Below are 14,465 nucleotides of genomic sequence, written 5' to 3' on the forward strand. Positions count from 1 at the left end.
GTTCAGCTTGGATCTTTATCATATTATCCTGTCATTTTAAAAAAAAAATAAATAGAAAAATGAATAAAGATAAAATCATAATTGCAATCATCCTAATATAAAAGGTAAATATACATACATAATTCTTTTCGCACTTCGGAGAAATCCACTGCTTTGTCACATCATTAAAGTGTGTAGATTTGTAAACACATGGCAACTCTAGCAGTTGGCCCCCATTTGCAATTGTCTGATTTTTTTCGTTCAACTAGTAAGTTAAATAAGAACGACAATAGTAGAATCATCTTTAAAAAAAAAAAAAAGAAAAAAAATTAAAGAAGACCTACCGCCTCGTGTGCCCTAACTGGGAGAGATTTTGACCCACACCTATGCTTTGTCTTCAATTGATTTCTATTGTCAATGTTAGAATTTGATTGCTTCTACAAGGAGCAAGTTCCAATAGAAAAATATATATATTAGGAAGACAAGGTAATTGTCAACAATAAATAAACATAAGAAACGTTTACCAGCCAATTGGTATCATTCCACTTCTTGTCAATCAAGTTTTTCCATTTCTCGAGGTCACATTCAGGCGGTGGGTGGCTTCTAGCATACTCCTCTCCCTTAGCACTTTTAAGGTTCAGGTATTTTTTTCGTAGTCTGTACGTGTAGCTGCTCAAGCTCCGTCCACACTTTGTTGTCACCGCTTTCCTAACGTTAGTGGATTCACCCTCCATGTCAAATTGATCCTAGCAGCAGCCACAAATCTTGTAAGTCATAATTAATTATATTACATTAATTCAGTCAATTATGTAAAACTTTTACCGTTAGACGTTGAAACATAGGTGCCGTAACTTCTTCGTTGACATGTTTCCACCTGCGAATGCTAAAGTCTGGCAAGTGTGTTCGGACCTCAACACCAATTTTGGATACTAATTGAGAGGCATGATCCCCCACTGGCGCACGAAACTCCTATGGTATGGGAACTTTGAGCTTTCCATCTTTTTGAACCATTGCTTGAACCTTCAACCCGCGTGTCAAGTCACGAGGGTGTCTATTACGCACTGTTTTAAAGACATAACATTGACTAGTTAGCAATTAATTAAAGCGAAATCATAAAAGTAATATAAGTAACTTTTTTTTTTTTTTAGTAAGTCATAAAGTAAAATGATAACCACAATGGGGCATTCGCCAGGCCTTACAACAGCAAACCAAACAAAAAAACTAGAGCTATAAAAGAGAAACAAAACCAAACAGATAAACTAAACTAAATAAACTATAAAGAGAATCATCCTAAAATAAACCACACAAAAGAATGTTCGTTTGCCACATGAGAAAAAAAGGGCTATGAACATTCAATAGACTAGCCAAAAACAATACAAAATACACTTGCACAACCCTCAAGAGAGAAAAAGCAAGCAAAACGAGAAAATAAACCCAAGAAAAGCCCTGCACAAACAGCACTAGCAGTAGCCACACAGGTACAGCTGCAGCTTTCTTCCCTACTCTCAAGTTGATGCTTTTCATTTCTCAAGTTGTTTTCTCTTTTTCACAGTTGTATTTGCTATTCCATTTTCTTGTTTCTTCACTCTTTCCTGCATCTGCAGCTTTTTCGTTCTTCTCTGTTACTGCCAATTTCTTCCCTACTCTTTGTTTCTATTCAGTCTCTCATATACAGCTGCTCCTTTGTTCTTTAGTTGCTGCACCTGCTGATTCTTTTCCGTACTGCTATTGCTTTCTATTCACTAGTCTTCTTCTCTGTTTCTCCTATACAACACTAGTCTCCTTCTCTATTTTGGTAAGTAGTTCAGCTACTCTCACCACAATTTCAGTACCTTCGGTGCTTCCATCAGTGGTGATGAAGTGTTATTTACCCACAAATTGCATAATTTTTGGGCTCAAGGTTGGCTGTGATTACCCCAGTGAGGACCTTTATGCTGGGGTATACCCAGGCCTTTATGCTGTTAAACCAATATTGCAAGCTTGGCTACACAATTTAACCTAAGATTTCACATAACCCAGATTTTATAGGCCTACTCCCATCTGGGATACTACACAGCAAATATGAAATTTGAGCATATCACAATAGTGTTCTAAATTTAAGCATTTAAACAAAAACTACAACTTGGAAAAATGTATTACAGTGTAGTACAACAAAGGCAAGGCAACAATTAAAGGTTAAAGTTCGGAAAATTTCGAGGTCCAGTTCTTCGGTTAGCAAAATTCTCAAGTGCATTAAGTCATTACCACCCGGTAAATCCTCATCACAAACGAAGCAACACAACAAGCAATTCACGTAAAAAGCCCAACAATTTCTCCTTAAAAAAATTCAATATGAGCAAAGAAATGAAATCAAAATTTTGGTACTCAGATTCTTCAATAACTAATTCCACAACTTTATAGACAAAGGCAGACAGATATTTTCACCCAATTAAGCACAATGGAAACTATTGCAAAGGTTTACACTCTCTTAGAAACCGCAGTAGCATGATGGCACAAAAGGACAACATTTTATTTTATTTTCTATTTCCCCTCTTTCTCACATCTTCTCAGCTACCAAACAAAGAAAATCCTTAAAAAAATAAAAAATAAAAAAAACACTTTATCACCACTGGCCTTTACCCACAAATTGCATGATTTTTTGGCCTTATGTTGAAGACAAACAAAGAGTATGGAAGAAAGTGGTAGTAACAGAGAAGAACAGAGAAGCAACTATATAAGAACCTAGAAATGATATTTTAGTTTAAAATTGAACAGTCTTGACAGTTTAAAAAAATTAAATAATTGTTAATCATCAACTGTAACACAAGTGAATAAGTAGACATTTTGACAGAAGGTAACATGTATGTATGTATGAACAAAACAAAACTTACAAGAGTTAAACTAGGGTATACCCCAACACTTGTTACAGCCCAAAAAAAAAAATTAAAAAAAAAAACAAACCCTATGAAACAAATTGCTTGAAATTTTTTGCACCATAGAATTACATTAAAAACAGAGAATTTCTTTAGCTTAGTACAATTTAGTATCTTACCAACACTAGATTGGGGGGCTGCCTCCCTCGGTGCGTCCATATTGACATCAAGTGGCTATGAGTGTTGGGTATCCACATTGTCAGGTAAATCCCCATTTGGAACAACAATTGCCTCGTGCGAAGGTTGAAGAGATGACTTCGCCAATCGTTTTGGTGGCATTGGTAAGCCCTAAAAAACATAATACAGAAGCATAAACAATACATACATAAAAATGGATAAGTACAGATATGTATATGGAAACTCATCAAGGCAGGAGCTCTCTGCTGTTCCTTCCAGTTATTGCAGTGGGCAGCTTGATCCTCAGAGAGTCCTCCAGAGCAATTGTGATGTCCATTTTCTGGTCTAAATCCAGTACAGGTACTTTGCCGACTTTATTATTATTTTTTGTTTAATCATCTCAAATATTGGTTTTTTAAATATTTATATTAATCTGTCAAATAAAATTGGGAAAAGAAGATTGCTTATGGGCCCCTTTGAGATAGCTTTTGCTTATGCATAATTGGTTTTCTTTGGATGCCATGATCAGAAGTCTTAGTAGTTGTCAAGAGTGACTATCTGACCATTTGTTTTATGGAATGCCAAGTCATTTACCTATTTTATAGCGATATAATATTTGATTATATATTAGATACATAAAAATTTCAACCAAATAAGAATCTACTATAAAATATGTATTTTTTGTGCTTTTAAATGTGTAAAAATGACTAGATAGGCATATGCCTCGCGCACGCACACACACACACACACACACACACACATATATATATATATAGTTGTGTATGTTTGCTTGTGTTTATTTTAACATTTATTTGATTCATGGAAGTATATCAGAATATAAAAAATAAAACAAAGCAAAAAAATGTTTCATTTGTATGGATGGATTATATAAATATATTGTATAGTTTGAAAATATTTAAGTCGATAATGGATGTTGAGGCGTGATCCCACAGAGCTGTTGAAGGTCAAGTCCTGGTAGCTGCATGCACATGTCTATTTTTTTTCATTTTTTTAAAAACTAAAAATGAGAGGCATAATTGGCAGAGATTCCAAACATGGATAATAACATTTGGCATGGGTTTCTGCATTGGGACATGTTTAGCAAATGCAATTATGTATTGCCAAACTCCAACACAGAATTGCTTTTGGGCCCGAATGTGTTTTTAAGTGTGTCAAACGTGATTCCCCAAAGGGCCCAAATGTGTTTGGCATGTGTTTTACTGATATTATAAGGGCTAGGCTACACACATGCACTAATCCTAGTATTGGTGTTTCCAACATGGTCAAATTATGTCTTATTTCGTTATACATTTGTGTTCCAGCTAACTTACTCCTATAGGTTGTGCAGAAGGTTTTTTTTTTCCTTTAGCTTTGCTTTGGTATGCTTATTGTTGTATGTAGGATGTATATTTTCTAGTTTTATTTTATGACTTATTCATCCAATAAAGTATACAGAAATATAAAGATAGTATTAACAAAGCATCATTAAGAAATATATAGATATCGGTGACATAATAAAAAAAAATGAATGGCCATACATATAGTACCTCATCGTCAACACTTTCAAAGGACTCAGCATCAGTGTCATCCTCATGATCTGATAGTATGTAGTCATCATCATCTACCCTAATGTTCTTTCCCTTCTGATTAACACGATTGGGCTGAGTAGAACCCATCAAAGAAGCTGCTATACGCTTCAATTGTAGAGCATCCATTTTTTTATTATTCTTCTTGATTGTCTTATATCTTTCCATTTCGTACTCTGTTCGCTTCTGTTTCGCTAGAAAACCTGGTTTGACCCATTGTTTCTCCCCTTTGGCCATTTTGGTAACTAAAAAGCATAAATTGAAATAAAACATAAAATATAAAGCATAATTTTACTTGAAGAGACGTAACAAAATATAGCATAACCATGTAATGCATTAAAAACAAATGTCCATATAGAAACCTAAAAAAAACAAAAACTACATATCATAATCCATATCAGGTTCCATATCATGATCCATATCATCATCAAGTATGCTAATTTCTTCATCTTCTTCGTCATCTCTACCATCTCTCTTTGTTTTATTTGAAATAACCTCAGCTTCAATATCATCCCTATGAAATCGAATAATATCTTCAATGTTGATCGGGACAACTGAGTTAATGTTTTCTTGTTGGAATGCATCATTAAATACTGGTTGATCTGGTGGTTCTCCATCACTAACCTCTAGCACATCAAACACACCTCTATGTTCGACCCGTTGCACGACTTGCCAAGGTTGCCCCCATTTGGTGTCATTCAGGTAGAACACTAGCTTAGCTTGACTAGCCGAGATAAAAGGGTCAGATTGATACCATCGGCTTGTGACATCGATGCTTGTGCAATATGTGTCAGCTCGTACTGTTCTACTTCTACCAGTGTTACCGGTGTTGTACCATTCACATTGAAACAAAACAACTTTATTTTGACACATGTACTCAAATTCCCAAATATTACACAAGTGACCGTAGAATTCGTGCATCTCTCCCTTGTAGTCCCCTTCGATAAGCACACCACTGTTTTGACTCTGACGACGATTGTCTAATTCCTTTGTATGGAATCTTACACCATTGATTATACAACCCGAGTACTCTTTCACTAGCAAATTAGGACCATTCGCTAATGACCACAATTCTTCGGTTGCTTCTGGTGCCTCATCAACTCTCAATCTATTTATCTACATCCACATGCAATGTGCAACAGTTGAATTATGTTAGTAATGTTTGTATTTTATACAAGCCTAATAGTGTTTGGGCAATTGTGAATATTAAAAATGACTTACATATTCTTTGAACCACTTCGGAAATTCCTTCTGTTGTATCTGAGTTATATCTTGTCCAGTGGGAATTTGTAACAAATTCTTATGTTCCCTACTCAAATAGTTTTGGTTAATGTGTGAAATACTACTATTATTAATGACTAATAACATGAAAATTGTTAAAATATATATAATTATAAGAAACACGTACTGAAGATACTTCTCTATCTCAGGGCTATTGTATAATAAGAACCAATGAGCAATATCACGAAGTTCCTATGACATCTCAACATGCTTTCTAATTTGGCCAATAGGACGAGCAGTTTCGGTGAATATTATCAAACCTTCACGACGTACTCCATAATCTTCATTTCGTGCATCTCGATTATGCACGGTTTCAATCCCTTCAAGATACATTGAGCAAAAAGTAATGCACTCCTTGACAATGTAAGCCTCTGCAATAGAACCTTCTAGTCGAGCTCGATTGGTGACAAACTTTTTCAAAGCTCCGAGAAACCTAATTAGGAGTATGGTTAGGCACACAACATAATCTATACCTTTTATTTGAAAGTACAATTTTAGAAATTACCTTTCAATCGGGTACATCCACCGATATTGCACAGGTCCTCCGAGAATAGTCTCACGTGGCAAGTGAATGGCCAAATGAACCATCACATCGAAGAAGGCTGGAGGAAAGATCTTTTCAAATTTACATAGTATGAGTACTATACGTTCCTCTAATTTCTCCATTTCACTTCGTTTCAATGTCCTTGAGCATAGATCTTGGAAGAAGCTACCTAACTCAAAAAGTGCTGTACTGATCTCTTTATCTACGTAACCACGCATCCCAATAGGAAGAATCCGTTGTATAAGTACATGGAAGTCGTGGCTTTTCAATCCTGTTAATCTACCATTTTTTGCATTCACTGATCTCGAAATGTTTGCCGTGTACCCATCTGGATACTTGACTGATTTCAAGAATTCAAAGAAACCCTCTCTCTCTTTAGGGGTCAGTGAGAAGCTGGCTCGAGGCTTCACATATGATCCATCGGGATTTGTTGTCAGCCACAATTCTTTCCTTATATTCATATCTTCTAAATCCATTCGTGCCTTATCTGTATCCTTGTTCTTCCCATCAATTCCCAACATCGTTCCAAAAACATTTTCACTAAAGTTCTTCTCCACATGCATGACATCAATGTTGTGTCGAAGCCTCCTTTTCTTCCAATACGGTAGCTCATACAAGATGCTTACCTTTGTCCAATTTGGGTTCTGACGATGTCTTTTCCTGTTGCTTGGATGTTTTCCATATGTGACACCCGTCACGCTGCCCAATTGTTCTTCAATCTTTTCTATCGGTATCACCAAAGATCTCTTCCGTTTTTCATGCTTGCCATTATATGCTCTACTCTTTCGCCTTTCTGGGTGGTCATCAGGCAAGTAGCATCGATGGTTACTGTACGCAGTCTTACTTCTTAAAGATTCAAAATATGGTTCATCATTGCAAGTGTAACAAGAGTAATGACCCTTTGTTCTCCATCCAGAAATGTCACCAAATGCGGGCCAATCATGTATCGTCCACAACAAAGCTGCACGCATGCAGAAAGTCTCACCAGTCGTGGCATCATAGGTTAATGTACCATTGTTCCATAATTCATTCAATTCTTCCACTAAAGGTCTCATGTAGACATCAATATCAATTCCTGGTTGTGATTCACCAGGAATAAGTAATGACAGCATGAAAAATGGGTCCTTCATAGCAAACCACGGTGGCAAGTTGTACGGAATGAGTACGACAGGCCACAAACTATATGAGTTATTCATATTTCCGAAAGGGTTGAAACCATCAGTAGCCAACCCTAGCCTCACATTCCGAGGCTCCAAGGCAAATTCAAGATGTTGTGTATCGAATTCCTTCCACTCATCACTATCTGCAGGATGCCTCAATACACCGTCATCTAGACATTTTTCCTTGAACCATTTCATATCCTCGGCTCTCTTCCTCGACATGTACAACCTTTTCAATCTCGGTGTTAACGGGAAGTACCGAAGAACCTTACGAGAGATTTTCTTACCTCTACCATGATTTGTCTTGTATCTAGAAGCCTTACAATTCGGACATTTATCTAGTGTTGCATTCCCCTTCCAAAAGAGCACACAATCATTTACACAAGCATCAATGAGCTCGTATGACAAACCCAATTCACGTAGTATTTTTTTAGCTTCATAAGTTGACTTTGGAACCAAATTATCCTTCGGTAAAAGTTTTGTTAAAAACTCTAGCATCATGTCAACTGACTTATTGCTCCAATGGTTTGTTACCTTCATATTAAGTATCTCGATGACAAATTTTAACAAAGTGTAATTTGTGCAACCTGGGTACACCTCACGTTTGGCATCATTCAATAATTTATCAAAAGTGCGAACCTCCTCCTCTTGAGTTGTATTACTTGATTCCCCTCTTATTTGATCTTCCACTAAGGCATCAATACCTCCCAAAACCTCATTGCCCTCAACGGGTATATCATGATGACAAGCCTCATTTGATTCACGGGGTTCCCCATGCACGTGCCAGATAGTGTAAATTGGAATAATCCCATGTTGCAGCAAATGAATTTGAACAATTTGAAAATTTTGACGAACAACATTCACACACTTTCGACAAGGGCACAAAATTTTACCATCTCGATCGATAACCGCCATTGCAAAACGAAGAAATGATATTACCCCATCATTATATGCCCGACTTATCCTTCCATCAACTGTGCTACCTAATACAATCCAACTCTTGTCCATGTCTGACTATGCCGAGTTAATTAAAGTTAGGTGAATAGAACAAATTTTATATAGAAAAATATATATATACTTTAATTAAAAAAAAGTTCAAGTCCAATGATTATACTGAGTTATATAAATTACAACCACACATAAATCACGTGAGAAAACAGCCAAAGCAATTTAGCGTAAACAGAAGAAGTATTCATAACCAAAACATAAACCACAGCGAAATAACCATCAATAAGAAGACAAATATCATAATTTGTAGAAAATTTAACCAATAAAGCAGTTAGCTGAGAGTAAAAAGTAGATAACATGACACAAAAAGAAAACCCACAATATGCCACATTGAGTTTCTAAAGCTGTCAATTTAAGTACTCAAATATCCAAATGCAAAATGTTATGATTGAACTGCACGTGAAAAATATATATATGCCCCGAATACCAGAATTAACACATCTATCAAGTAAATTGGGATATTGAAAAAATAATACATTGGGAAATAATAACTATTCTGGCTCACATTTCACTCAGTAAACAAAATGTGATTAAATTATGCAGAGGAACTTAATAATGTACTTAAGGAGCTTTGCATATAAGAAATGAACGATGCCAATAGAATTGATAGCCACATGCGACAATTCCAATGAATGCCCCGAGACTATAATTTAGTACTTATGGCCTGTTACTGCAGTTAGTACTCTGTTTGATTTTCTCTTTACTCAACTATATACGAAGTCTAGAGAAGTTAAAGCAAGATATGCTAATCTGTTGGGTGTAATATTCCAATTTTCATTAAATCGAGAGTTGTGAGAGAAAAAATAATTAATTAATATGTAATATGTAATATATAATATTTTATCTTATTGATTATTTTAATATTTTTTATTTTTATTGACTATTTTAGCCAAAATCTATCATCCCAAACATATAGACTCAAGCTACCCTTAATTTTATAAATATATTGACTTTTTTTAAATAAAAAAAATCAACAAAATAAAAGTTTCTTGATGAAAATTGCAGACGTACAAAGAGAGTGTACAATATACAGATACATCAATAAGAAAATCCATGGAGAAATGCATCAAACTGAAACACAAATGAAAGACAAATTGGAATATGATATCAGAACACCAAAAGCAAGATATTGATCTCAGAACATTAAAAAGATATTCACTTCAAGCAGACAAAGCTCAAAGATATTATATATACTAATCAGGTCTCCGCATCTCAGTTTTTTGTCACTAATTTTGTTTGGCATCCAACGTGCCTTTTTAAATGAAGGTGCATAATGCTAAGGGCACAAAGGGAGCTAGTAAAAGTAATTCAAAACATAAATAAAGTATATAGCGTAAAATTAAACTTAATCTCACCTATTTTCTTCATCAAAAATTAAGATTTATTGATGTAAAAGAAAAGGTTATAGAAGTACACCGCAAATACAAAATGAAACTTAAAGCTGTTTTGGGAATAAATTAAAAAATATTACAAAAATAGTCAACTCTTTTCTTTCCGTTTTTATACGTTTTCTTATAAATAAATAAAAAATCAAAAATAAACTTTTCAAAACAACCCTTAATATGATTAACATTCACAATTCATTTAATTTTCAAATAAATTTTTCAAGCTCTGTAATGTTGCTATAAATGAGAATTAGTATATAGAATTAGATACAAACATGGGGTCATTTTAGGGCAACTTAGAGTTGACTCTCTTATATGTTTCATATGGGATTTGAGGAATCAAAGATTGTAAACTAATCAACTCAACATTTATATGCTAAGAAAGTAAAGCATGCAGTGGTCCTTGAGAACAAAGTAGAAATGAAAAGTGAGAATAAATACTAGTGTGGCGATTTTCAGAAGCCATTCTTCAATATAATTGTTTTCAAATACATACTACATAGGTTTAACTTCAACTACAACGATAAAATCTTATCTAATTGAAATTATAGTCCTTGATAGGGCATAATGGTAGTAGAATAAGATACCCTAGCTACTCGTCATAAGGCCTTTATCTTTGTGTGCACTACGACGTATGCCACAATGGAGTAAATAATAAAAATAATTTGTAATATGCTCTTTCTTCCTTTTAGCTGCAACCCCTTTGAAAACTTGGGAGTACATGGAAAACCATGACCAAGTTGACAAACATGAGTTTGACTTTAGAAATCAATACAAATAATACCGGGCATTGGGCTTTGACAATGAATTATCATATCATAAATAGCATGCACAGCAGACCAATTACTGGTATATTTCAAAGACAAGAAATAGTTGACATAATACTAAAACCAAACATACTAAGCCCTGGTTTTGAAGACTCGGTCAATGGGCCATGATGAAGAATCTGACACAAGAAGATAACCAATTCATGATAAAGAAATCCATTATCTGGGTCCAGAATGTTTGATACTTTCTTGGACATGATAACACAATACTTTGACTTTGTACATACAGTTTCTTCATCATGCCAGCTTGCAAAAATGCATTTATGATTCAGAAAACCCATCCTAAACCTAACCTCAAACAGCAACTCTCTAATGAATATATAACAAGAGCTAACATTCTGCTTCCAATGAAGAATTCTGCTACAATTAAAGCTAGAATCCCACATTTGCAACCAACTCTCTAATGATATATAACAAGAGCTCTAATTGTGCTAACATTACAATATAATTCATTTGTTTTCAATATAATTCAAGAGTACAGCACAAACTTATTAAATTACAAAATAGGCTAATCATAGGCTAATTAAATTAACTAAACATACTAACCCCTGGTTCTGAAGACTCAATCAATAAATTATATAAATTATGTCCATACTTCCTGCTTCTTTGAAAACAACTTCAATTCCCTATAAATGACTAAATGTCATTGTCCCGTAATAGAAAGGATGCCCAAAAAAAATGCTGGATATATAATTCAAAAAATAAGTGGAAAAATAATTCATCTGCAAAGAATTAGCAAGTAAATGAGTGGTGGAGAGGGAGGGAAGTTCCTGCATTAGTTTTTGATGCTGACAGAATTATTCTAATGCAGTCAGATTGGGTCAAAAGGGACGACTATTTACAAGTTATTGTTTGCATTTCCATTTCCAACATTATATTCCACTACTAATATTTTCTTTATTTCCATTTATTGCATTGGTCAAAAATCAACCATTCACATCTTATAAATAGATCAAATTAACACCATCCCACTACTATGTAAAGCTGTTGAAAGAAATGAAAAGAACCTAGGCCCTTAGACTCTTATGGGGAGGGGAAATTGAAAAAAACGGAAAGGCTTACATAAGGAATTTCTTTCTTTCCCCTTCAAAAGCAGGACCTTTTTCTTCCCAGTATCAGTGCTTCCAGAAATTCCTGAAACAGAAACATCAAAGGTATACAAAATTACTGATGGATAAATTGACGTAAGTTACTTATCAGTGAAACATAAACAAAAATTGAAGAAACCAATGATACTCACTCTAGTGTAGTCATCACACAAATTTACAATGAACAGAAAATTATGTATTCTTAACAGGGGAACCGACTATTAATTTGCCTACTCAAAATATGTAATGTGAACAATTACCAAATTTTTCACCAACAGCAGCCAATTGCACAGAAAGAAAAATAATTGACAATAGCATTCAAACCAAAATGTGCACTAAATGGTATAGGTTTTTGTATGAAGACAAATTTATTTCTCCTTTCTCTTCAACTAGAGCAGTTCTTAAGATTCCCCAACAGCACCTGCAGCTTTAATTGGTGATCTGGTATGAATCCAAAAAGACAATCTTTTGCAATGCTTTAGTATTTCAGCTTCAAATGAAGACCTTAAACCAAGCCCCCCTCCCTCCTCTCTCTCTCTTACAGAGCAGCCAAAACCCCTACACAAGGCAGTGGTAACCTGTTGAATGAATCTTAACCACTCTACTAATGAGGTATGCCTCCTATATACTACTCCCACTGAGTTTGGATTCCAAAATCTTATTCTTCTGATACTCACTCTTAAATTACATCGTAATCTTCTTAATTATTTACCAAAACCTATTAAATGATTCCAGAACAACATCCTTTCCTAAGCTTAAAGGCTCTCCCAATTGAAAAGAGCATAATTCTATAAAAAGCATAATTCTATAAAAAGCATAGAGTTAGCTTATTTGAAATCACACGATGGTTGGCCATGGAAATAATAACACAATAAAAGCTTTGATTGCTGGTGATGAACTTGTGTTACACAGACTTGCCAAAATTGCTCAAGTACCTATGTCGACACGAAGATGAAAGGGGTCTTGCAATAGGTAACAATCCAAATCATAAAAAATATTCACATTTAGTCAAGGGCTTTTACTAAATTCAAACTGTTAATTATAATCAATAGGACATTCATTCTCCAGTTTATAGCAGAAACAAGCAAAAGACATTGAGGATGGCCAAGTTTACAATTTACACATTCACAATTTATTGTAGAGAAACCTTGCTGGAAAGAATAAAATACAGCATTAATTCTGAAAATTAATTTCGAAAATTAGGGAAAACATTAATTTTGAAAATTAGCGAAAACAGAGATACAAAAATAGAGAAATTGAGTGTGTGAGAGAGAGAGAGAGGGGGAGAGAAAGAAAGAGGACCCATACCTGATCGAAGAGAACACACAGCAGTAAAGGAACGTCTGTGGCGACACTGAAGGAGGAGAACAGGGATGACGCTGGAGAAGAAGACACTGAAGGGGCGCTGGAGAAGAACACACAGCACTTGTGTTTTGAGAGGGAGAGGGGGAGAGATAAAGATTGATAGGAAAACTGATTCGTTGTGTTTTGCTTTGAGAGGGAGAGACAGATAGAGATAGAGATAGAGACTGATACGAAGACTGATTCAAAAAAAAAAAAAAAAAAAACAAAGGAGGGAAAAATAAATAGACTTTTTTTTCATTATAGCTTAATATGTCAAAATTTTTCTTTCAAAATTAGTGACAAAATAATTTTCTCACTAAAAGGCCTATAAATATTAAAAATTATTAGTGATGAAAATATATTTCTCACCAAATGGTCTTAAAATATTTAAAATCAAGTTTTTTAACAAAAAAAAATTAGATTATTGGTGACGTATATTCCTCATTAATAATTTTTTAATTGTTGGGAAAAAAAAATTCTCACCAAAAGTTTCAAAATTTTGGCACCATCAAAACAAATTAGTGAAAAAAATTTAGGTGACGAAACTTATTTTTTTGTCACCTAAAAGTAAGCATTTATTGACGGAAATAAATTTCGTCACCTACTATTTTTATTTTTTTATTATACATGACAAAATTTATAATTCCTCATGGATTATTCTTATTTAGTGAGAAATTTGTTTTCTTCACTAATTTTCGTCACCATACCAAAACAGAGAATAAGAGAAAGAGACACCAGAAAAAGAGCAAAGAGAAATCACGTACCAAATCACCAAGCGAAGAAGATGTGGCAGTTATCGGCAAGGCTACTAGTGGCAGCGACGATCGGCAAGGCTACTAGTGGCGGCGATGGCGATCAGCGTGGTGGAGGAGCAAGAGGTAAGACAAATTAATACCCTATTTTGAGAGAGAGAGAAAGAGAGAGAGAGAGAGAGATGATAAACAGAAAAAGGGTAAAAAAAAATTAATACCCTTTTTTTTTTTATTGCCGCTCAATATATCAAAAATTTCCTACAAAAAATGGTGACAATATTATTTCCTCACCAAAAGATATCAAAAATATTAAAACATTTTGGTGACGAAAATATATTCCTCACAAATAATTTTATAATTAGTGACAAATTTTTTTCTCACCAAAAGTCCCAAAATTTTGGCGCCACCCAAAAAAAATAGCAGGAAAATTTTTGGTGACGAAACTTAATTTTTCCTCACTTAAAATGAAGTATTTATTGACG

The 14,465-nt window shown here is 34.4% G+C and overlaps 1 protein-coding gene across 1 annotated transcript; it reads right to left on the reverse strand.

The window, feature by feature from the left end:
* Positions 1-4,972: 4,972 nt before the first annotated feature.
* Positions 4,973-8,587, reverse strand: LOC145797745 (uncharacterized). The gene is made up of 4 exons (XM_082885159.1): positions 6,381-8,587; positions 6,136-6,308; positions 5,816-5,952; positions 4,973-5,710 (listed from the first exon to the last, which is right to left on the reverse strand). Exons 1-4 carry the CDS (start codon positions 8,585-8,587, stop codon positions 4,973-4,975), a joined length of 3,255 nt encoding a protein of 1,084 aa, XP_082741285.1.
* Between the last annotated feature and the right edge of the window lie 5,878 nt (positions 8,588-14,465).

The sequence above is a fragment of the Camellia sinensis genome, chromosome 8, assembly GCF_055761805.1.
Source record: "Camellia sinensis isolate YWXY chromosome 8, ASM5576180v1, whole genome shotgun sequence".
Taxonomy (NCBI): domain Eukaryota; kingdom Viridiplantae; phylum Streptophyta; class Magnoliopsida; order Ericales; family Theaceae; genus Camellia; species Camellia sinensis.